The following is a 25,453-nucleotide window of genomic DNA, read 5'->3' as shown; positions in this document are numbered from 1 at the left end:
TTAATAAAACTGACATGTGTGCTTATTTTAGGAGCTAGAAGCATCTGAAGAACTGGATACAATTTGTCCCAAAGCTCCCAAATTAGAGGAAAGGTAAGTGTTTTAAAAAGTTTTAAATAGTCTATCATTTAATATGTTAAAAATATTTTAAAGTCCTCAGGTTTTGCATTGCTCTTTCTGTGTAGAAATCAAGGATTTGGTATTTGTATGCCAGAGGTCATAGTTTCATTGTTTAGTCAAACTAGCCATGCAAACTTTGGCAAATCTAATTTGGATTGGAGAAATTTTAGCACCAACTTAATGATCATGTGGAGGATCTTCTTTGCTTTTATAGAAATGTCATTGTTTCTGTGGAACAACCAAATTTTGCTTACCTCTCTGCATTTCAGAGCCAGGGTCCAGTTGTCTTGTCACTGCTCCATGGCGTAACCTCAGCACACTCGTGTTTTCCTGGGTGCAGCCTTGGTGACTGCTGCGGGTGCTGCCCCAACGCCAGAGCACTGAGTGACAAGTGGTGAGTGTGAAAAGCTCATCACCTCGCAACAAGCTTTGGGCACTTCTCATGGCCTTTCTAGACCACGAGAACTTACATGAGCAGGTTTTGGGGCTGTGAAACATGTATTTGTTTTATCAAGGATCTCAGTTGGCTTTTGGAGAAGTTCTCTTACAGAAATGTTGGACTTTGGTGTATAAGGCAACTTAATGGGATTTTTATTGCAGTAAATGTGAATTAATATAGAACTTTAAAAAGGAACTTACTATGTGAGCAATCAGCCATTCATAGTTGGGGCTGGAGATTGTAAGATAAACCTTCCTTTGGTAATTTTTTTTTGCCATGTAACATCTTGAGAATTTCTAAAAGTGTGTAATAATAATAAATACCTCATTTCTCTCTCGTTAATTAATAATTTCTATAAATAATATTCCATTCCACGTATGTAAGGCTGATCTTTGAGTACCGCATTCTGTCCTGTGGTTTGTACCATTTCCTGCGTTCTTCGTGAGAAAGTGATGCTCTGCATCCCTTTGTTGACTCTGGACGTCTTCATGTGTGGTTCTTGCCTGTAGCCTGGTGATGCCCTTGGCCCATGGAGGCTGTGTGTTCTCCAAGGACAGCTGTGCTTTTTATATGCTTATATTCGCTGTTCAGTTGATTTTCCTTCTCTGCTGAGTACACTTGCTACTTGTCTTGTCTCCATCAGACCTTTGTTTTCCTAATGTGCTGTTTCTAAATCTGTGCTTGCAGACACCGAAAGGTAACTGGTTAGAATTATGTAGAAAGTAAAATTCAGCATATTTTGAGTAATAATTTAAAGGGCTCCTAGTGAGCAGAGTGCAGGAAGTGGACTTCATGGACTTGTGATGTGTATTTTGGCAGTACATTGTGAGCTGTGGTTCCCTGTATCCAGGTGGCTGGGTTAGTTATTGGGTTGTCAGGGTCAGCATCGTATTTCTGTATCCATTCATATTTTTCTGAACTTGAGCTGATTCCACTCGGTTGGCAATGTAAGTGATACAGCTTTGTGCATGATTTATGCATTTCATTTGGGATGTGTTTATAAGGAGATTGTTGAGCCTTGCATTGGGAGAACATGGTGGTGTGGCCCCGTGGAGCTTAGGTTCTTTAGTGACCTGTCATCCCGACACTGACTTCCTGAGATTTGTGACTAAACTTGTGGCTGTATACAGATAATTAAAATTCCTGACAGCATGTTAGATTATGATGTTGGAGAAAGACTATATAAAATATAATGTTAAGATGAGAGTATTTGATTTGAGTATCTGGCATTAGTTGATGTTCTGAGGTTTAATGCTGTCACACTGCAGTCCGACCTTGTGAGCTTTACACGTGTACAGTGGTATGCAGCATCGTGATGGAAGATGGTGCACACAAGATCTAGTTCTGGAAGTTTTGGATGGGCTTAATATATAGGCCCCTTATTGAACAAGTCCTTACTGAATTGGTTATTATTATTATTTTTTTTATTACTGTGAGTTGATGGGCTTAAATTGCAACTTGAAGGAACATTCTTTGCCTTAAAAGCCATATTGTGTTTTACAGTGGCTTAGGGAGAGAATGAAATCAAGGAAAATGTCAACGCATTTGCTTGTTTAATACCACTCAAAGCTGTGAACTGTCATCCTGCCATCCCTCAAATATGCATGTTACTCACGAAGCGGAGGAAAAGTGGTGTTGCATAATTGAGCTGAGCCGTTTTATATCAATTTTCTCTCTTTAGGCTCAAAGTGCTGACAAATAAAGCTTCTGTGATGCTCTTTATGAAAGGAAACAAACAGGTAAAGAACTCAAAAATGGTTTTATTTGTAATTTCTTTTGATGTTAACATCTGCAACAAGGGGACAGTTAAATCTCTTTTTCCTAGCTTTAGCTAATGAAGCTGTAGCAGTATCAGGAAGTTATCCAGGCCTTAATTGGTGCTTACGGAGATCAAACAAAGTAATCTACATTTTGCTTGACTTTATCATCAACATCTCAGTGGGGTGCATTTCTTTCTACTGCCAAACTTTGTCAGCTAACGTGGTCAACACTGTTAACACTTTACTGGTTGTATGAGTTCTTATTTCATTATCCTTTGTTGGAGTTTGTGGACTGCTGGAGTGTGCAGCTGAGTCACTGGACTTCCTGAATGCAGGGAACCTGGTGGTGCTTGGGTTTGCACCCCTAGATCGTCCTTTTGTGACAGTGGAGGAGCAAACCCTGGCTGTAGCAGGTGTGCTCTGTGTGTGTTTGATGAATGAGTGAAATGGTCAGCAATTCTCATTTGTAATGGGATGGTTCTTGTAGCTTTTTGACGAAAGTGCATATTGATTGTGCGTCATTTTGAATATCAAGTTTGATAGATTACTTCCACTAATAGTTTGAGCAGAACTAATTTTCTTTCAGATTGAGATCAGAGTGGTAATTTCCAGAAACCAGCCATACACATTTATAGCATATTTTGTAGTTTTCATAGCAATTTAACCTCTATTTAATTCTCAATCAGTTGTTGAAGTAGGCAGGGTTGGACAGAGTTTGGACTATTTTAGAGATAAAGAAACCAAAGCTTTGAAAGTTGAGGCTGTTGGAGTAAAGAAACTGCCTCACTTGGTAGCCAGATGCACTGGGCAAGTGACACAGAGAACCACTTTGCTCATTGGGAAAGGGACTCAATACTTCTTCACAGGGCAGACTCTGGTTGCCATAACTAGTGTGTAAGTTAATATAACTAGTATAATGAAGCTAATTAGTTAACATAACTAATTGGTTAATATAATTAGGTAATGAAAGTAACAGTAACAAATAAAATGTTAATATAAATTTCAGCATGTTGGAATCATTAGGTTAGAGCCTAAATTCTTTGGTTTTGCTTCAGTGTATTGAAACAGTAGAGGAAGTTAATAATTCCTAGTAATGATAAAGTGACATTTTTTTCTTATTCTTGGTAATTGTTTAAGCGGATATTTATTCTCAAAACTGTTTTTTTCTGGAAACCTAGAAAGTTTTGATACATTTTGGAAACAGTGTTATTAGGGCTATTAAAATGTTTACATGGTACCATATCTTTTGCACAAGATTGCTGGAATTTGGAGTCCTGTGGCATGAAAAAAGCTTAAGATTTTCATAAACTCAAAAAAGTGTTAGTATTCTGCAATGTAAAAATAAATGAGGCCGGGCGTGGTGGCTCATGCCTGTAATCCCAGCACTTTGGGAGGCCAAGGCAGGTGGATCCCAAGGTCAAGAGATCGAGACCGTCCTGGCCATCATGGTGAAACCCCATCTTTATTAAAAATACCAAAAGTTAGCGGGGCGTGGTGGCGTGCGCCTATAGTCCCAGCTACTCTGGAGGCTGAGGCAGGAGAATTGCTTGAACCTGGGAAGTGGACATCGCAGTGAGCCGAGATTGCACTCCAGCCTGGGTGACAGAGTGAGACTCCGTCTAAAAAAAAAAAAAAGGAGTCAGAGTCCAGTTGGAAATGAGAAAATAATTGTCATAATCATTGCAAAAAGACTAAGTGAGTTAAGATCATTTTGCATGAGTGAGGTGAAGAACGAACTGAAATCTTTGTAGAAAATCTAGGTTTCACTTAGAAGAACTTTTTGACCACAGAGATTATAAACTGTTGGAACACATGTCATCTCAAGTGGTTACAAACTAAAGTAAGTCTGTGGGTCACGTGTGCCTGGGTTGATGTGCAGATGGTTCGTGCTTGAAGAGGGGATTAGCAGAAGCTCTGCCAGCTGAGTGAAAGCAGTGGCATCCACGATGGACAAGTGCTGTGCTGGTTGACAGAGTTTTAGGTACAACCGTGCTGCTCGGGTCATATAAAAAATGTAATCTTTATAAATTTTTTTTTCATCTAGGAAGCAAAATGTGGATTCAGCAAACAAATTCTGGAAATACTAAATAGTACTGGGTATGTAAATGTTGTTTTCAGATGTCCCAGAGAAGGAAGGAAATGCCCTTTGCCACCACTCTCAGGAAGACAGAATTGGAATTAAGCTTTCGTAAAGCTTCCCAAATCCTTTCATCATTCTACAGTTTTATGCTGTTTGTGGAAAGATTTCTTTCTCAAGTAGTAGTTTTTAATAAAACTACAGTACTTTGTGTATTTCTTTTCACTGTGTATATTTCCACTGATCTGATCTCACTGTTGATGTTGCTTTCCAAAGATGTATGTTGCATAATACAGTGGATCTGAATTTATTATTGCTTATAGAACACATTTGATGGAATAGGAGTACTGGTTTTTCATTATGGTTAAAAATGAAACCAGCTGTGGATTTCAAAACACAGTGTATTCTAGATCATCTGCTATCCATGCTGATTTTTATTGCACAAGAATTAGGTTTGAACTCGAGCTGGAACCCTCAGCAGACTAGAGTGTATATTGTTCGGTATTTCTTTGGAAACATTTCATTAATGTACTTGTCTTAGAGAAATTTCTGGACTTTAGTAAAAAAAGTAAAGTTAAACTTTTAAAACTCAAAAAAAAAAAAAAAAATTCCAACCTGGCCAGGCGTAGTAGCTCACATCTGTAATCCTAGCACTTTGGGAGGCTGAGACAGGAAGATTGCTTGAGCCCAGGTGTTTGAGACCAGCCTGGACAACATAGTGAGACCCCTTCTCCACAAAAAATAAAAAAATTAGCCAGGCATGGTCACATACGTCTGTGGTCCCAGCTACTTGAGAGACTGAGGTGGGAGGATCACTGGAGTCTTAGAGGGTGAGGCTGTAGTGAGCCGTGATTGTACCACTGCACTCAGCCTGGGTGACAGAGCAAGACCCTGTCTCAAAAAAAAAAAAAAATTTCAACTTTTCCGTTCTGCCACTGGTGCTTTTCAGTTGTAATGTCTATATCCATAAATATTTGTATCTTTTCGTTATTTTTGCTGTATTATTTTATGAATGCCTTAACTTAGACCAAAATGGTATTTTCTGGCCAGTGTCAACCTATTAGTAACATAAAGGAGGTCCTGAGGCAACCTTTGGAATAACTATTTGTCTACTTTCCCAGAGGAAGATGTGTAACTTGAGTCCTCACCATGCATAAATATATTTCAGGGAGAATATATTATAGGTAGTTTTAAATTTTTCTCAAATATCCTAGTTGCTAAACAATACAAAAAGCTGAGGGGGCGCATATTAAGGTCCATTACCTGCATCTGAGAGTTGTAGCGCAAGTTAAATTGCAGTGCTCCTAGTTTTAATGTACTCAGTGGTGAAGCTGTCAGGTAAGAATACTGCCATTGATTTTTGTGGTTATAAACAAAAGCACTTATTTGGAGATATATAGCACATATTCTGTAGGGTTTGTCAAATATTTTTGTTTATTTCTCATTTCATAATTGCATCTTTTAAAAATCATATATTCTAACTGTAACTTTAAATAAATTACTTTCAAGTAATCTTTGATATACTTCAAAGATCTATTGAAAATCGTCAGTTGAATAGCACATGTCGAATACAATTTCAGGGACATAAAAATAATATGAGGCCAGGCACAGTGGCTCACACCTGTAATCCCAGCACTTTGGGAGGCCGAGGTGGGCTGATCACTTGAGGTCAGGAGTTCGAGACCAGACTGGTGAACATGGTGAAACCCCACCTCTACTAAAAATACAAAAATTAGCCGGGTGTGGTGGCACACGCCTATAATCCCAGCCACTCAGGAGCCTGAGGCTGGGAGAATCACTTGAGCCCAGGAGGTGGATTTCAGTGAGCTGAAACCAAGCCACTGCACTCCAACCTGGGTGACAGTGAGACTCTGTCTCAAAAAAAAAAAAAAAAAAAGATGTGGTTGTTTTCTTCAGATTATTATGACATTTTATAGAGGCAAGTACAGTGAGTGTATTGTGATGGTAACTTCTAGCCTGTTCCTTTCTTCACTCCTGCCCTGGGCTATACAGTGGGGGCTGGCTTGTTTCTAGTCATTTTGCTCTTTCTTTGTCAACTCTCTGCTGCAGCCCCACAGTGAGACACACACACAGTCCATCCCTCCCTAAGCAGCACCAGGTTCCTCAGGTATCTTCTGAGCCGACACACTGGGCCTGACCCAGCTCATGTCTGTGGTGGAACATCTTGGTAACTTGGCTTTCTGTCCCATATCTGTCTAATCTCCATTGTATTGAAAGCACCCTGTTGTCACAGAATGCAGGAGGCTGCTTTGGGAGAGAATGACTCCCAGCTCCGGACTTGCTAAGCATGATTGGCCCTAAGATGAGTGAGGCCATCCAGGACCTCAGCTTCTTTTAACGTGAACAGACCATGCTCTTGCTGGGAGTCGAAAGTGTGTGGAGAAAACTGCTTTTTACTTTTTCTCATTTCTTATCTTTTCCTTTAGTAGCCAAAATATACATGCATGCGTGGCTGAGAACCAAGTGTATATTGAGGTTTGAAAGGTACCCTTTATGAATAACTCTTAGGAAGTGTATTGACTGTTAGGACTCCACATACATACACTTGGGCCCAGTGCTTCCTGGATCCTTTATGAATAGTTTTTTATTTTTTATTTTTTATTTTTATTTATTTATTTTTTTTTAGACGGAGTCTCGCTCTGTCGCCCGGGCTGGAGTTCAGTGGCCGGTTCTCAGCTCACTGCAAGCTCCGCCTCGCGGATTTACGCCATTCTCCTGCCTCAGCTTCCGAGTAGCTGGGACTACAGGTGCCCGCCACCTCGCCTGGCTAGTTTTTTGTATTTTTTAGTAGAGACGGGGTTTCACCGTGTTAGCCAGGATGGTCTCGATCTCCTGACCTCGTGATCCGCCCGTCTCGGCCTCCCAAAGTGCTGGGATTACAGGCTTGAGCCACCGCGCCCGGCTATGAATAGTTTTATAACTCATTGTTTTCACAGTATTAAGAGATCTGCCACCTTTAGTTAGTTCAACTTGAACAAAGACTTACATTGGGTTTTTAAAAAAACATTAGGTTTACATTGGGGTCCTTTTTTGCTCTTCTTTCAAACATTCCGTTTTTGGTAATTGCTTCTGATTTATCCTGCCACTTAGTTGTTTTGTTTTTGTTTTTTTTTTAACTGTTCCCTGCAGCATAGTTTCCTTGGGAACTTGTTTACTAAATAAACAAGATTTCCCTGTGATAGTTTCAGTTTTACGGAAAGTCTAGTTTTTTTTTACATGTAGCATTTTCTTTGACCACCTTTGGGAATTGCACCTGTACCCTCAGGCACCCTGCAAGGATTTAGGCATACATTCTTGCTTAATACCTGATCACCTAAGAGTGAAATCACCCTGAGTAGATACAGTTGGATATTCATGCAGTGATTTTTCTTTGTACGAGTAATGTTCATTGTATGGCATAAAGCCACAAAGCTTTCATTGGCCTTTTGTACATTAAAAACAGCACCCTCTCTGAAATAAGTTTAAGTGTGGAAAGCATGTCTCTTGCTAAAGTGGAGGGAGCTGGCAGCGTGGTTGTCATCTGGCTGCTGAGCCCTCCAGCCTCCGTCCACGAGCACTACTACATCCTGCTCCACGGGCAGCTTCCAGGAGGTTAAGCAGCAGCAGCCGGGGGTGGATTAGATATTAGAAGTGGATGAGTGTGTTCACTTAATGAAGGCTTGTGCAGATGGGGATGTGGGTCTGACCCAGGGGTTGGCAAGTTGCAGCTGGCTGCCCATTTTTGTAAATAAACTTATATTGGCACATAGCCACATCCTTTCATTTATATGTTGTCTGTGGCTGCTTTTGTGCTGTCCAGCAGAACTGAGCAGTTAAAACAGAGACTGGCCTCTAAAGCCTGAAGTGTTTACTGTCTCACTCTTTAAGAAGAAGTTTCCCCATCCCTGGTCTAACCCAATATTGTCTGGAGAAAAATCCAGATAAAGTCGTATCTTGGAATGACTAATTCTGTGTAGTACCAGACAGATTAAGAAGTAAAATCATTTCCGTTGGTCTGTAGTACATTTTGTTAGCAATGAAATAGTTTTCTTGATTATTTTAAAAACATCAAATGCATAGAGGTTTTACAATTTGATTTAACTGTATTTCCAGTTAAAATGTCTCCTCTTTGTTCCAGTGTTGAATATGAAACATTCGATATATTGGAGGATGAAGAAGTAAGTTCTGTGTTTGATGTTTCACCTTTGTCTTAGCTTTAATCGTAAGGGCCTGACAGGATGGTTTCCGGATTCCTGTTGTTTCTTTAGGTTCGGCAAGGATTAAAAGCCTACTCCAATTGGCCAACGTACCCTCAGCTGTATGTGAAAGGGGAGCTGGTGGGAGGATTGGATATCGTGAAGGTAAGTCCAGTTCTTCTGCTGTTCTAAAGAGCGGAAAAGACTTCGGTATGTTTACAAATGATTTCAGATTGAATGGAAACTTGAGAGTGGTTTTTGACTCCTGTTTCCAGCCTGACTCAGGCATTTCTAGACCAGTATCACCATTTCTGTGTGCATAAGTACCCTGCCATTCTCACTGTCCCCACCTGGCAGCCTGTTCTTACTTCCAAACCGGAACTAGCCATTTCATCCCTTTTCTGTGGGGCGATCTTACCTGTCACTCAGGGTCCTTGTTAGATCCTGCTTCAGCTCCCAGCCAATAAATTATTTTTTCTTGCCTTACTCACCTGCCCTTGGGTGCATGGACTGACAGCAGTGTGAGGCCTGTGGCCCAATGCTGCCTATCCTTGCCACAGAGGCTGAAGATCACTGTCCCTGGTCCCCTGAGAGAAAAAATGTAGGTCCCTTTATGGTTTTCAGATGTTTGGAAATCTGTTATCTGTTAGATTGTAAGTGTTTTAGATAAGACACCATTTCTTATGTATCTTGAGTCCTTCCTGATGCTTTGTGTATTTTAGGAGTCCAGTAAATGGTTGTTGGATGGATAAGTGACTTTACTTCTTGCTTGAATTTTAAATGGACATGACTTTGCTTATATTTAATGTCTAGAATTTAGGGCAGGCCCACCAACTAGCACCTGTGTGCTCCATAGCTCTTTGATGAGCTCTTTGTAGCTTTAATATCTACCCACAGGCCCCACTGCACCCTAGGCCCACTGTGGGCATGGTGGTATTGAGGAGGGTGGTAGCCGGGTGGGTTATATAGAGAGGAGCTAGACAGGAATGTTGGGCAGGAATGCCAGGTTCTGCTCGGGGACATGAACAAAACTGCCCCGAAAGGTAGGCTGCTGACTGCCCTCAGACCTTCCTCTTGCCTCAGTCCATTAGAGAATTTTCTCTGAGGTCAGATCTTCGACTTTTTATGTGGAAAACAAATAGCAAGTAGTACTACCTCTAGTTATGTTGTAAAATAAAAATTGTTTTTTTTTTTTTTGAGACAGAGTTTCACTCTTGTTGTCCTGCTGGAGTGTAATGATGCAATCTTGGCTCACTGCAGCCTCTGCCTCCCAGGTTCATGTGGTTCTCCTGTCCCAGCCTCCCGAGTAGCTGGGATTACAGGCACCCACCATCACGCCCCACTAATTTTTGTATTTTAGTAGAGATGGGGTTTCATCATGTTGGCCACGCTGGTCTTGAACTGCTGACCTCAGGTGATCCGCCCGCCTTGGCCTCCCGAAGTGCGGGGATTACAGGCGTGAGCCACTGCACCCAGCCAAAATAAAAGTTTTTAACACATGCTTTTGTAAAGTGAAGCACTAGCTTACCACTGAAATGACATCAGCACTTTGGACCAATATGTTTTATAGAAACAAAGCTTGAGCTCCATTGACTGCAGAGACTGTTTTTGTCCTGTGGTGGCCTCTGTGCTGGTTTTGTTTCCTGTGGAGTTCCAGGTTTGATATCATACTTCTTAAGCCAGTGAGACATTTTTCCTGGGGAACGGTCTCACTCCTGGAGGAAAAAAATGTTTAAGACTATAGCTCTTGTATAGCCCTGAAGCAGCAAAAACGGATCTGCATCTGTTTCTCCTCCCGTTCCCTCCTTCCCTCCCTTCGTCTCTCTCTCTCTCTCTCTATATATATATAAAATCTTATTTTTGTAAGACACAAACAGTACTCACACCCCCAAATACTCTTGAGCCTGTTCTTGTCTGAATGTTTTATAGCCTGTACCTTAGCCATTGGTAACTCTTGGGAAGATACAATCAATAAATCTCATTTAATTCTAAAGCTAAGCTGTGTGGATAACTTCTTTTTAGTTATATAACAGAGTGTTATATGATTTTTTTATGTTCACCTGCTAAGAACATACACATTTGGAATGTGTGATATTGTTAACGTTTTTCCTTGAGAAGATGTATGGAATAGCTCTTTCGATGCCATTTTGATCTGTTTCTTGCAGAATGCGGTCCTTCATGTTCAGTTCAAGTAAAAGATGTTTGAAATGGTCTAATCTGACTGGCCTCTTTGGAGCAATGAGCATTTGTTTTGTTGAATGAGTGACTGAATAATGATTTGGTTACTCAGCCAATCTAGTGTCCTGAGAAAATTGTGAGTTGTTATTGCCTCTGAAGAGTAAACGGTTCACTACTGCTGTTGCAGAATGTTTGTACTTAAGACAGTTTGTTGAGAGAGATTTAGAAGATTTAGTTTGGTTAGGTTTAGATGTTTCACCTGCCAACTCGCATTAACAGCGGTGAGGATGGTGAGGACTCCCTCATTGGGCGCAATCTCAGTGTTCCAGGCACACTGCTTTGGTGCTTTAAGAGGCTGCTTCACGTCATCTCCCAGCAGCCTCAGAGAGCAGAATTCTTCTGTCAGTAGAAGAATGAGGAAACAGAGACATGGAGAGGTCAGATGAGTTGTCAGCCACCCATCACTAGTAATCCAGAGTCCAGATTCCACCTGAGTGCCACCTGCCCTTGCCCACTCAGCTGCATGGTCCTCTCTCTGCCTTCTTGAGTGCGTGCTCAGAAAAGTCCTGCTGGGTCCCTTGCAGTGGCAGGGTGTCTGCTCGTTGAATAGTAGAAGAAGATCCCTAGACATGACTGAAAGCCGTCTGGGTTTTGTGTGACAGCATCATTCCTATTGGAATTTCATCCAGAGAGGAGGTCATACAGATTTTAATGGTTTTATTGATTGATGTTTACGCTGCTCAGTGATAACCTGAAATGTTATATGAAATGTTTGTTTAAACCAGAAAATTTTATTTATCATGTCTCTCCTTTCAAACTTGGGGTCTATACTCCAGATTTTAAATCTGAAAAACAGGCACAGGGAGCATGGTGCCTGTACTGCAGTTCCAGTCAATCTAGTGGTAGCTCTTTTGATGCCATGTCTGTTTCTGAATTGTTAGGTCTTTTTGATGGTTTCTGCCTTTCCCTGTTACTGGTACTCTAGCTTTTCCTGAGACAGAGATGTATTCCCAGGTTGGGTTTCAATAGCAAAGCCTGTTTCCTCTCTGTGAGTGGAAGAACGGGAGGGGAACAAGCATCATATTTGAGTAGGCTTTTAACGTCACACTGCTTTTTTTGTTTGTTTGTTGTTTGTTTTTTTTGGAGACAGAGTCTCACTCTGTCACCCAGGCTGGAGTGCAGTGGGGGTGATCTTGGCTCTTGGGTCACTGCACCCTCCACCTCCTGGGTTCAAGCAGTTTTCATGCCTCAGCCTCTTAAGTAGCTAGAATTACAGGCACATGCCACCACACCAACCTGGCTAATTTTTGTATTTTTAGTAAAGATAGGTTTTGTCATGTTGGCCAGGCTGGCCTTGAACTCCTGACTTCAAGTGATCTGCCCCCTTGGCTTCTTAAAGTGCTGGGATTGTGGGTGTGAGCCACTGCGCCCAGCCACGTTGCTTCATTCTTCAACCTTGAAAGTCACTTGATTTATTTTCCTTATTTATTGCTGTAGTTTAAATAGGGGGCTTCACTGGCTCCGGTTGCTCTGTTTCCTAATACTAAACAATCTGTTGGTTTTAGGATACTTTAACTTCATTTATTTAGTTATTTATGAATGAATGAATGAATGAATGAGATGGAGTCTCGCTCTAGCCCAGGCTGTAGTGCAATCGCACAATCTTGGCTCCCTACAACCTCTGCCTCCCGGGTTCAAGAGATTCTCCCTGTCTCAGCCTCCTGAGTAGCTGGGATTACAGGCACCCGCCACCATGCCCGGCTAATTTTTGTATTTTTAGTAGGGACAGGGTTTCACCATGTTGGCCGGGCTGTTCTTGAACTCCTGACCTCAGGTGATCTGCCCACCTCGACCTCCCAAAGTGCTGGGATTACAGGCATGAGCAACTGTGCCCAGCCTTATTTATTTATTTTTTAAGAGACAGATTTCACCATGTTGGTCAGGCTGGTCTTGAACTCCTGGCCTCAAGTGATCTACCTGTCTCCACCTCCCAAAGTGCTGGGATTACATTTGTGAGCCACCACACTTGGCCAAGAATACTTTGTTATTCTTTAACCTGATAGTGTATTCAGGTTTTATGGCACATTTAGTATAAGAGTGTTAAAAGACTGGAGTTTTAATCCAATAAGTGTTTCTTTTGGTTCTCAGATATACATACAAGCTGTGATTGTTTAGATGTTTCCATCTTTTTATATATGCATATACATATTATTATTGTTGTTTTTCATTTTTAGGAACTGAAAGAAAATGGTGAATTGCTGCCTATACTGAGAGGAGAAAATTAATAAATCTTAAACTTGGTGCCCAACTATTGCAAGAAGTATTTAATTACATTGGAAGCAGTTCATGATTTAGTCCTCAGAAATGGACTAGGAATAGAAAATTCCTGCTTACTCAGTTACATGTTTTGTGTATTTCACAATGTCGTGCTAAATAAATGTATGTTACATTTTTTCCCACCAAAAATAGAATGCAATAAACATCTTCAAATTATTAACAATAATTGTATGAAAAAAGTATATCTTTACAGCAATATTAAACATAGAGCTACTATAATTAGCCCACATTAAATCTCTTTTTCTTAGTACATGAGTATCTTCTAGCAGTTAAGAAAGGCAGTCTTCAGAAAATGGAGAACTGTGGCGGAATGCAGTACACAACAGTATTTAGGACAACTCCTTTGCCAATACAATGGCTCCCCTCGCTGGTGAAAGATCTCTTTACAGCTTGGGAAAAACAACGGAAATTAGTTTCTGATGTCATTGCTGAGCTCGGCACTGGTTAAATTGCAGAGGCAGTATAGGATGTCTGCAGGTTTAGACTCTCATTTCACAGGGCACCAGTAGTGAATTATCAAGAAACATTTCAGAGGAAAATGATTTCTCATTGAATATGATACAACAAACACTTTTTCATAAGGTCTAGAAGAGTGGGTAGTCATGACAAAGGATGGAAAAGTATTGTCATTTGTTGTAAGCATCACTACTTTTTTTTTTTTTTTAAGACGGGGTCTGGCTCTGTCACCCAGGCTGGAGTGCAGTGGCACGATTATGGCTCACTGCAGCCTTGACTTCTCGGGGCCTAGTGATCCTCCTGCCTCAGCCTCCTGAGTAACTGGGACCACAGGCTGCCATCACCATGCCCACCTAATTTTTTTATTTCTTGTAGAGATGAGGTCTCCTGCTTCAGCCTCCCAAAGTGCTGGAATTTACAGGTAGGACTACCACACTTGGTCCACTTATTTATAATAAACATTGATTTGGTCCTTCAAGGTCCTTTGGTCCTCCTATTGAGAACAGTTTGAAGTCCATGAAAATTTTAACAGTATTTTTGATCCTGAATCTAACATACTCGAGAAATAGTTGCTCCACTAGGCTTCCACAAGCAGGCTTCAAATGGGATGGCTAAATTCACCTCATGGTTCTTAGTTTTTTTTGTACTTGTGACACATTCTCTTCATATATTACCCCACCCTGTTTAGGCAGTTAAGATGCTGGCACCGTCCGGTGGTGATAAGGAAAGGGAAGCAGAAGTCAGTAATTCAGACAAGAATAAACAGGATGAAATGCGTCTATTCCTAGGCCTAGGTAAGATTAGCCCACCACCTGCACACTGTTGCTGTCTCTTCAGCTCAGGCTGTTTTTCTCTGTTTGGATTGTGTAAGGAGTAGAGTGCTGTATTTGTGTGTGACAGAGGCTGGTCTGTACAAGTCATAAAGCTTGATGAGGCCCTGCTTCCTGCTAGGTGTTAGGATGCCCATGGTGGTGGATTTTCTTGGCGTTCTGTGTAATTAGATAAGGCTCTTTAGAGCATTGGTCCATGACAACTTCCTTGTTTCTATTTAAAATGAAAATCATTGTATAAATAAAACCTTTTAAATGCAGATACAAATAGAATTTTAACTTGAAATTTTTTTTTTTTTTTTTTTTTTGAGACGGAGTCTCGCTCTGCCGCCCAGGCTGGAGTGCAGTGGCCGGATCTCAGCTCACTGCAAGCTCCGCCTCCCGGGTTTACGCCATTCTCCTGCCTCAACCTCCCGAGTAGCTGGGACTACAGGCGCCTGCCACCTCGCCTGGCTAATTTTTTGTATTTTTTTTTTTTAGTAGAGACGGGGTTTCACTGTGTTAGCCAGGATGGTCTCGATCTCCTGACCTCGTGATCCGCCCGTCTCGGCCTCCCAAAGTGCTGGGATTACAGGCTTGAGCCACCGCGCCCGGCCTTAACTGAAATTTTATGAAGCCGTTGGCTGCAGGGATGTGTGTGTCATGGAGGAGGGCTCCATACTTTTTTTGTATACTTATCTCAAACCTAAATCATTTGCATACTGCTTTTTCTTTAAGTGCCAACTGTCCTAGTATATTTTCTAAGTCAACTTTTAACTTCACTTTATCCTAAGCAAGAATATCTTTGCCATCACAGATTCAATAAGCTCGTTTTTTTCTAATGCACATACAAATAAATAAAATACACAACTTTTAACATAAATGACTACCTCCAATTTAGGAAGCACTGTTCTGGCCAGAGGCCATTGCTCTGATAAGGTCATGTGGTTAGTGCATTTTAGGAAGACCTCCTTTCCCTTTGATTGACTCCTGTAGGACATAAGATACCAGTGACATTATCCTTTGTTGAGCCATCCTGGTTTGAGGCAGGATGAGTGTTGAGAGTTTTTGGGGAGTTGCCCCTGTGTCCTATATGAATTTATCCTCTTAAATTCTGGTGGTCATTGGCTCTGCTGACTCCAGGTAAGTTGGGGTGACAATGCAGCATATTTCTATTTTCTAGTTGTTTTTGGCCAGACATGGGGAAGATCAAGAGATCTTGTTCATGCAAGCGGATTGATGGCCATTCCTAATCTGATTTTATTAGTGTATTTGAGAAAGTAAAGTAAGATTCTTGAGCCCAACTGAACTTCCCCTATTGAATTTTCTAACAAAAAGAGAGTTTGTGTATGGGTTTATAATTGAGCCTGCTCTTGTAGAAATGTTTTATCAGAATTGAAATCCTCTCTGATCCTCACATTCTAGAGACAAAGCTGTTTTCTGAATTTGAGAAATCTGTTCAGTTCACAAGGAAGGGTGACAACATGACATTTGGATGTTGTCCCACATGTGAGGCCTTGTTGGGTGCTTATGGTGGGAGGGACCGTCCAGGCAGGTTTTGTATGAAGAGTTTTCATGTCTGGACACATTTCTGTCCTGAGAAGCACTGCTGTGCTTTTGGGAGCATGGACTGAGGCCAGAGCCTGTGGCCAGCTCTGCCTGCCCTCCCTTTCTTGGCCTGCTCTGTTGAGTCTGTAGTGGGGCTTCCTTCGTGTGGCATCCTGCCAGGTTAAAGCTGCGTGGTGCTTAGGATAGAGCTGGCGCTGTGGGGAGGCTCTCGATGATGGGGGCTGCCATCTGTTTGCCTGTGAACTCTTAGAAACCAAACCTCACATGTCAGAATTTCCTTTCTAGAAGAGGCTGGTTGAATAGGAACCAGAAAGGCCCTCATACAGGCAGAGCTGTTCACTCCTCTTGACTTGTGTATTTGTGCCTTCTTTGTAGGAAGGCTTCTTAGGGAATTGGTATCTGTTTAGGGGAAGTAAGCCTGCAGGAATGAACTTTTTTAATTTTTAAATAAAAACTCTTGATCATAAATGGAAAGGAAAACTAAAACCAATGAAACAGGTTAGGTAGTTTGTGGAATTCTCCTTTGCAGGTGAGGGGAGAAAGCAGCTCTCTCAAGGGCACAGCTACAGGTTGGGAGCTGGGGCTTCCATCCAGGGTCTGGGACACCCAAACCTTAGGCTTGCCCCTCCTGGGAGGCCTCCCCTTCAGAGCTGTGTGGGATGCAGTTGCCTTTTTACCTGTGATGAGAAACTGGTGAATTGCCGGGATTCTGGCTCTGATTTCAGTCTGCCCCTTTCCTGGGGATTAGAGGGCATTAACCCTACTTCCTACAGCCGAGCAGCTCTTCCTCATGACTCTATTTTCTAAACTCTGGGGGTTGACTGATTTGAAGACTGCTTGTTGATGAATGTGTTGATGCTTGCTATCATAATGTAAATGCTTCTTATTAAAATAACAGGACCTGGTGGGTTCAGTTGCCTTGCCCACGTGTGACTTACATGCTTTTGCCTTTTGTTTGTTGAACACTGAACCTTGCAGAAGCATCAGGAAGTCCATCTTGGTCCCACTGGATTGATCATTAAGAAGGAAGGAGAAAAATTATTGCCATTTCCATTCTTTAAAAAAAATGTCATAAGTCTGCTGAGGAGTAGACTAAAAAATAGCATGTTTTTATAATTAGAAAGTCTCATTTTATTAACTTAGAAAATGTTTAATCTCTGAAACAACTGCAATACATTTTAAGCACTTGGTAATCATGATCTGTCTTATTGGAAAGAATTATACAAATAAGACCTGTCTTGACAGTCAAAAGTTAAAAGCTTAAGATTGTAATATGAAACATGATTTCTGGTTTAGTGTTAAAAGTAAAATCAGCTTGCTTTTCCTTTTTTTTTTTTGTGATTGAGACAGGGTCTCCTCTGTCACTCCGGCTGGAGTGCAGTGGTGCAATCAAGGCTCACAGCATCCTTGGCCTCCCAGGTTCAAGATCCTCCCATCTCAGCCTCCTCGGTAGCTGAGATGACAGGCATGTGCCACCATGCCCGGCTGTGCTTTGATTTTTTTTTTTTTTGTAGACATGAAGTCTCACTCTGTTGCCCAGGCTCGTCTCAATCTCCTGGGCTCAAGTGATCCTCCCACAGTGTTGGGATTACAGGCCTGAGCCACCATGCCTGGCCTAAGATTGGTTTTCTTAAATTTGACAGTTGCGACTTTTCAAAATTTAAACCTTTCTAAATAAAAGTAATTTGATTTTTTGCAGATGAATTCTTGTTTTATACACATTTCAGATGTTGAGTTGGAGGACCTAGACCGTTCCCTTTTTGTCTAGTCACATTTCCTCATGGCCATCCACTGATCATTGAATCAGTATAAACATGGACAGTTTCTCTTGAGTCTTTGGGTCTTCATTTCTGAAGGCTCCTATGTCACGTTAGACTTAAATAAATCTTTATTTAAGTCTTAAATATGCTTTTCTCTTGTTAATCTCTTTTGTTATAAGAGTGTCGGCTGTGCCCCTTGTGATGGATGAGGAAAGGTATCCACCTTTCCGAATCAGACACAAGCTGCAGTGGCTTCCTGATGCCTCATTTACCAGGATGGGTAACTTTAAAGAGAAGTTTTATAACTGGCATCCCATTCTGGTTTCAGAGTCTCGGGGGCTTTTTTCATACAGCTTTGTCTGATATTTAGAGACGTTAAGATTCAGAAGAAATGAGTTCAGTTAGCTCATGGGCGGGGCACATGCACTGAGTCACTGAAAGCAGCAGAATACCTTGAGGGAGTCTTGGTGCACTTAGGTCACTGTAAGGTTCTAGGGCTAGGAGTGGGGATTTGAACCAGGATCCCTCAGCGCAGCCCCAGTGCTGTACTTGAAGCCTCATGCCACACTGGCTTTGAGGTAGCACACTGTGTTAGTGGAGTTGCCCAAGTCTGGGGCTTCTGAAATGACCTGGTATTTTTACCTTCCTGTTAGAAATGGTGTGGCTTTTACAAATTAAGTGCCAGGCTGGGCACAATGGCTCATGCCTGTAATCGCAGTACTTTGGGAGGCAGAGGCGGGTGAGTTGCTTGAGCTCAGGAGTTTAAGACCAGCCTGAGCAACATGGCGAAACCTCATCCCTACAAAAAATAAAAAATTAACTGGTCATGGTGGTGTGCACCTGTAGTCCTAGCTACTTGGGGAGCTGAGATAGGAGGATTGCTTGAGCCCAGGAGGTCAAGGCTCCAGTGATCGTGCCATTGCACCCCAGCTTGGGTGACAAAATAAGAGAAAAAAAAAAAAAAAAAAAAGCGAGGACCTGCAAATTTTGACTGAAAAAGACCTGTTGTCCCCACGGTCATTCATCTTGTCATTGGTTGTCAGTGGTACAGTGTTAATCTTTTCTCAAAAAATCAAGTTTTGTTTGAGGAAGTGACAGATTTCCGTATGAACTCCTAGAGAGAGAGCCTGCCCTCGTTCGGGGTTGCCTGGGGGATGCCTGCCATGTGGTCCAAGGTGAGGTAAGCGTTTCTCTGCCCCTTGTCTCCCAGTCTGCTGTCCCCAGGAATGAGTTCCCTAACTCCTAGCCCTGTCGTTGAGCCCAAGCTTGTAACCTGGATATGGGAGCCGTCTATTTAGGAAGAAGGCTTGTATGGTAATTTCTAAAGGAATTAAAATAGATTTTTATGCTCTTGTCCTATGTTTTGTGCTTAAAAGGGAGAGCCCCAATATAATGGAGAAAAGCCAGAAGGAGCTTGGATGCCCTTGAGAACCCCGTCACCTGTCTGTAGGGGCAGAAAGGAGGATACCTTTCTTCACCCATCACAAGGGGCACAGCCAACACTCCTTTAATAGATTACCAAGGAAAAGTATAAAATTTATGTAAAGACTTAGGTGACACAGGAGCCTTCAGAAATAAAGATCCAAGAGAAACTGCATGTTCACACTCAGATTCAGCGAAGAGTGGGTGGCCATGCAGAAATGTGATTGGGCAGAAGGGAAGAGTGTCATCGTAGACTGGATGGGAAAACCTGGCCCCGTGTAGCATTCCTTCCTTCCAGGTACAGGACAGGGGCCCTTCTGGAATGAAGGTCTGGGAACACTTTCAGATAAAGTACTGTGGAGGATGTCTTTGTGGCCGGCTCCTGTAGTGGAACGCGGGTCCGGCTGCTCGCCAGTTCCAGAGTCCAGTTGACAAGAGCCAGGTCTGGTAGGAAGAAAATGATGGTTAACCAGAACTAGTCATGGGGATATGGCTGGATTCCCACCCAAAGTAACAACTTTGAATTTCTGGGGAGAAGGCAAGGGTTTAGAAAGGGGCGGCGGGAGGGGACTTGAAATGGGAGGTGTGCAGGGGTTGTGCTGAGTACAATGTGTGTCTTGTTCTGGTGGCTGTCCTGGGCCTCAGTCCACCTGGAGTGTGGGCTGGCATCATCTCAACGAGTGGCCAGATTTGACTGCCCACCTTAAGGTAAGCTCTGGGATTTTGCAGCTGGGTTTCCACACTTGGTCTGTCTGAAGATTAGCCCCTAGAACTTTGAACTAAGCACGTAATTAGAGACTAGCTCACAGACACATGTGAAGAGGGTATACGGTGAGAAAGGGGAGGGGTATGGAGTCTATTTTAAGATTAAGGGAAAAGGCTTCTGCAATTTAAGGTTATGTCTCAGTACTAAAGAAAAGGGAAAAAAAGTTTAAAAATGCATTTTGAAGTTAAGCTGCTTAGTTAAACTCCTACACAAAGGCCGGGGAAGGTGAGAGTCATATTTCTAGGTGTTTTTTTTTTTTTTTCTTGAGACAGAGTTTTGCTCTTGTCCCCCAGGCTGGAGTGCAGTGGCGTAATCTTGGCTCACTGCAACCTCCACCTCCTGGGTTCAAGCAATTCTCCTGCCTCAACCTCCCCAGTAGCTGGGATTACAGGCGTGTACCACCATGCCTGCCTAGATTTTGTATTTTTAGTAGAGATGGGGTTTCGCCATGTTGGCCAGGCTGGTCTCGAACTCCTGACCTCAAGTGATCCACCCGTCTCAAGCCTCCCAAAGTGCTGGGATTACAAGGTGTGAGCCACAGCACCCGGCCATATTTCTAGGTTTTTATGGCTGGCCTTGCATGAGAGGGGTTCTGGTTTCTGTCACCTGCACTGGGGAAGAGGCATTCTACTTTCTGTGGCCTACCTTGAGGTGGGTGGGGTGGGGGCAAGGGAAGGGGCCAGAGGGGGTCAGAGAGCCCTTGCTTCTGAGGCCCTTCCGGTGTCCTGAAGTTCCTAGTACTCAGTGTGCCAAAACCCCAGGCCTTGGGTATCATTTTCTGAGCCCCAACCCAGCCCTCTAATTTGCCTTTAGGTCTGGAGGAAGGTTCCAGGGCATTTGCCCTTGGTGGGTACAGGTAGGGAGGATCTGCGGGTCTTCCTCATGCCAGGAGTCTTGTCCCAGAATCAAAGGCTCCTGGTGGGTAGGAGTGCGACCCATGCTGCAGCACGCTTGGCTGTCTAAAGTTGCTGATGAGAAGCAGCACAGGATCGGATCGGCAGGGATGGTCCTGAGCAGAGAGGCTGAGATGGCTGAGCAGAGAGGCTGTCTCCATCCCTGAACCCCATGCACTGAGGTGCAGGAAGTGTGTGTAGTTTCACACACTTAAATGTAAGAAAGCATGTTCCTGTTGAAAATAACATCCCGCTGGGCATGCTCTGGGATGACGACAGGTTTTGTCCTCCTCCTGCAGCTAAGCCCAGGAGTCCTGGAGCCCTGGGTTCTCATCGGGGCTGCAGTGCTCTGCTGTTTCCCTGTGTGCTGTCAGGGAAGGAGTCTCCTATATCGCAGGGCAGGGCCTGCGTGCAGGTCCAGGTGTATAAATTTTAGGGCTTGTTCAGGAAGAAGGCAAAATGTGCCCTTGGAGGTGCTGAGATACAAAGCTTTTCCCCCTGGTGTTTATTATTTGCTACTTAATATTCTAAGTAAAGAAAAATCAGAAATTTAAGTCATTAACATGAACGTTTCTGCTTTTCTTTACACTGTGCAGTGGCAATTTCAAATGCAAATATAAGAGCATTTAACTTGTGTGTGGGGTACCTGAGCTGGCCCATTAATGTCTATCTCAGCTTCTGCCAGGATGCTGGAGGCGCTGCACAAAAGGAAATGCTCTTGATCCGTGCACATTCCCTCAGCGAGCACTGCCTTCAGGCTAAGGCAAGAGAGAGAGAAGGAGCTGTGGGTTGCCCTCTCATTGCCTGCCTCCTGTGTCATCTTCAGTGAGTAGCTGGCTAGTACAGGCAAGAGACAAGGCAGAGAGGATATGATTTACTCCGTCATCCGTGTTTCTTAGAAGGCAGGTGCTCTCTTTCTGGGCTGGAAGCAAGCTCTGGTGTGATTGGAAAGTGTGGCGCCAGGGCTATCAGCTCCAGCTCTCCTGTCACAGCTGCTTACATGCTGAGGTGGCCCTCGCCTTGAGTCTTGTCACCCCTGACGCCGGGGCCCACTGGAACGCTGCTTCTGGTGCATCGTGAACCCTGCATGTTAGCCGGGTGGCAAGGAGTAGCCAGTTCTCTGCTCACCCACATGCTCTGTGGTGCCTCTGCACTAACAGCACGCGTTCAGATAAAATTATTAAGAATTTTCAGATGATGATAGCAGAACGTGAAACCGAATGTAGTCCTGAGTGCAGGGCCCCACGGGACCGCACAGGTGGCAGGCCTGGAAAGCCAGTCCTGCTTCTAGCCGTGTGGCTGAAGGAGGTTGGGGAGCTCAGGCCCTGATCCCAGGGTTCTCCTTTCCTGGAGATTCTGTTAAAGGGCCACTCACCTTAACCATGATCTTCTGTTTGAACTTGCTCCGAACTTCTCACTAGACAAACACACACCCGGTCACCTGTGACCCCTTGTTCTATGTGCATTCCTGCGGGGACGTACTCTCCAACCGACGCTGAAACTACCACAGCAAACAGGTGCTGTCCTCTATTAAGTCATCTAATTCTCACCACAACCCTATGAGGTAGGCATCATCAGCCCCATTTGACAGATGGGGAAACTGAGGCATGGGTGAAGCAAACTGCTCCTGGTCATAGTACCTGGTGGACCAGGATTGGACCCTGGGCCTCCTGGCTGCAGTTCGCCCTCTTAACCCCTGTGGGGTGTGAGGAGTCAGTGAATTGGCTCCTGTGGCTTGGGAGGGAGACATTTTCCTCTGGGTGCCCCGGGACAGCACTGTGTGGAGGGTGGAGTGCTGGGCTGTGAATGGGCCCATACTGGTCCTGATGGTAGGCAGAGAGGGTGAGGAGGTGCCCGGGACCGGCTTTGCTGGAAGGAGAGAACGCTGGCACCACAGGAGCAGCCCACCGTGAAGGCCATGCCCTGCCCCAAGCGTGGTGCCTATTTAGAACCTGCTGAGGACCCCCCAGCACGATGGCATTTTGGGTGTTATTTTTGCCGGTAGGGAAACAAACTCAGGAATTTGCCAAAGCTCTCATTCAGGGGGCGAGTGGCTCAGCCTAGGGTTCAAACCCGCTCCGAATCTTGCTGCTTCCGGATCACAGCAAGCACTGTGCTCAGGCCTGGGGCGGGGACGGATTCTCCCTGAAGGCAGGTCTGAGGCGGGCGGGAGCACTCACCCCCGGCGCGCGCGCTGGGTTCTATCTACTGTGGTGCGATCTCGGCTCACTGCAAGTTCCGCCTCCCGGGTTCACGCTATTCTCCTGCCTCAGCCTCCCGAGTAGCTGGGACTACAGGCACCCGCCACCTCGCCCGGCTAGTTTTTTGTATTTTTTAGTAGAGACGTGGTTTCACCATGTTAGCCAGGATGGTCTCGATCTCCTGACCTCATGATCCGGCCCGCTTCGGCCTCCCAAAGTGTTGGGATTACAGGCGTGAGCCACCGCACCCAGCCGCAAATACTGGAAGTTTTAAGTCAAGCGAACGAACGTTAAACCGTGTCCTGTCCTCTTACCTTGACGAATACACCTACCAGTGACCGTGAAGGCTGCCTTGTGAATTTAGAAAGTCCTGGGTCTTGGGAGCTTCAGGGAACAGATCGCCCGCCCACGTGTGCTCCCCTTGCTTCCCATCCTGTTTCTGTCCCCTCCCCGGGCCCTGTGGCGCACAGGGGTGGGGTCGGGGGTCTGCGCCGAAAGGGGCTGCTCAGGCTCCAGACGCGCGCTCCTGGGGGCGGCCTGTGCATGTCCCTTCTGGAGGAGCCTGCCCGGCGCATCTGGGGAGGCGTACAGCCCCTGGTGCCAGGGTCCAGGTGGCGCCACTGGGGAGGGCGTGTGCAGGAACCAACAGCCCTGGAACCAGACGCCAGGGTAGGAGCCAGTCACGAGCCCTGCCTGGCTGGGTCGGGTCCCTGTCCTGGATCCCAGAGTGCCTTGGACGTTGAGGCTGCAGGGACACCCCGGGACCAGCGACGGCAGGTGATGCCCAGGGTCCCGCGCCAACTGGGATCTTTGCTGCCTCTGCAGCCGAGTGTGACTTTGGAGGGACAAGGCCGGGGCGCGAACTGAATCTTCTGTCGTATGCGGAGTCAATGCACTAGCTCCAGGACCTTGAAAAGCTCAGTTTCCACGTATGCAAAACGGTCCAGGATGCTATCGTCCCCTGGTCGCTGCTGCACCATCGAGGTCAGCGCGCAGCAAGTCACAGGGAGGCCACGTCGGCTGCAGACCTCGGCGGCGGGCGGTGGCGGGGTGTGTCCACGCGAGGGCGCTGCGCACCGCGCTCCAGCCCGGGCTTGCCGTCTCCAGGGGCGGTCTCCAGGCGCCAGGGGGCGTGCGAGGACGGAGGATCGCGCAAGAGTCAGCTCGCGGATCCCGGACCGCGCGCCCCGCCGTGTGCGCGCCCCGCCGTGTGCGCGCCCCGCCGTGTGCGCGCCCCGCCGTGTGCGGGGTCCCGGGAGCGCGACCGGTCTGCCCGGGCCTCCTTCGCAGATGAAGCGGCGGCTGGAAGGTCTCGGGGGCGCGCCAAGCCAGAGGCGCTTGCCTTCGCACCTGTGCGGGCTCACCTGGTTCTGCGGCCGGCCCGGGCGTTACCTGCATGCACTGTGCTCTACCTGCGGGAGAGGAGCAGAGTCCGCGGTGCCTGCGTGGCCGGGGTAGGACCCCCCAGGTCTGGCTCGGAGCCCCGCCCCGCTGCCTGCGGCTGCCGAGTCTTTCGGAGCAGGAGTGGGCCGGGACCTCCGGGGAACACGTGCCTGAGCCCTGGAGGTGGCCGTGCTGGGAGCGGCGGCTGCGGTGAAGCAGGGGGGATCCCCGGACCCCTGCCCGTCCGTCCCCGGGGACCCGCGGGTCCGTCTGGTTGGGGGCCGAGCCTCCAACGGGTGGCCCGGGTTGCTCGGTCGTGCAGGGGACGCCCCTGTCCCGTCCTGCCCGGGCTGCGACTTGCGCTGAAGAAGGGAGCGGACCTGGCATAGCCCTAGCCCCAGACCATCGGGGTGCCTTGCCCGCCTCCCCAAACCCGGGTTGGCTCGGCCCCTGCAACCACCGGGCCTGGGCCCCAGCACTCGAGCAGCAGGGCCCCACAGGCCTGGCCTCCCCTCCCCAGAGTCAGCCCTTCCCAGGAGTTTTTTGTTCCTTAGCCCCAGTGAACCTTCTGCGTCCCCTCGAAGAGGGGAGCCAAGGGACCTTGGGGACAGTTGAGGTTCGGCTTTGGTTTTAGAGCAGTTCTGTATTTACAGAAAAAATGAGCAGGTAGTCCAGAGTTCTTATTACACCCCCTGCTCCCCCCACCTACCCGCCCCGTGAACATCTTGCACAGGCGAGGTGCATTTGTTCTAATGAATGAACAAATAGTGACACGTTACTATTAGCTAGAGTCCGTACAGCTGAGGTCCCCTTTCTGCCCCAGGATCCCACCAGATCGCCGTGTCCTCACACTCCTTTGGCTGCAGCATTTCTCGGACTCTGCTTGTCTCTGGTGACCGTAACAGTGTGAAGAGTATTTTGAAGGATTTCTCGACTGGGGTTTTCTCATGGTGAGGTTGGGGCAGCGGTGTTTTGGGAGGAAGCCCTCAGGGGCAAAGCGCCACCCCGCTACCGTCACATCGAGGCTATGCTGCTGACACGACTTCTTGCTGCGGCGCTGACCTTGGTCACCTGCCCGGTCTCCACC

At 45.6% G+C, this 25,453-nt stretch overlaps 1 protein-coding gene across 2 annotated transcripts in view; it reads left to right on the top strand.

The window, feature by feature from the left end:
* GLRX3 (glutaredoxin 3) overlaps positions 1 to 13,273 on the top strand; it is a 44,293-nt gene extending 31,020 nt beyond the window's left edge. For both annotated transcript variants that reach the window (XM_033178700.1, XM_033178711.1), the window contains 6 exons: positions 32 to 93; positions 2,241 to 2,298; positions 4,364 to 4,416; positions 8,535 to 8,574; positions 8,665 to 8,757; positions 13,005 to 13,273. In XM_033178700.1, coding sequence (XP_033034591.1) covers positions 32 to 93; positions 2,241 to 2,298; positions 4,364 to 4,416; positions 8,535 to 8,574; positions 8,665 to 8,757; positions 13,005 to 13,055 — 357 coding nt within the window. In that variant the 3' untranslated portion in view covers positions 13,056 to 13,273. The remainder of the gene's footprint in view (positions 1 to 31; positions 94 to 2,240; positions 2,299 to 4,363; positions 4,417 to 8,534; positions 8,575 to 8,664; positions 8,758 to 13,004) is intronic.
* The last annotated feature ends 12,180 nt before the right edge of the window (positions 13,274 to 25,453 follow it).

The sequence above is a fragment of the Trachypithecus francoisi genome, unplaced genomic scaffold (genome assembly GCF_009764315.1).
Source record: "Trachypithecus francoisi isolate TF-2019V2 unplaced genomic scaffold, Tfra_2.0 Contig01579, whole genome shotgun sequence".
Taxonomy (NCBI): domain Eukaryota; kingdom Metazoa; phylum Chordata; class Mammalia; order Primates; family Cercopithecidae; genus Trachypithecus; species Trachypithecus francoisi.
Note: the sequence above shows the minus strand (reverse complement) of the source record. Positions and strands in the feature narration are given on the sequence as shown.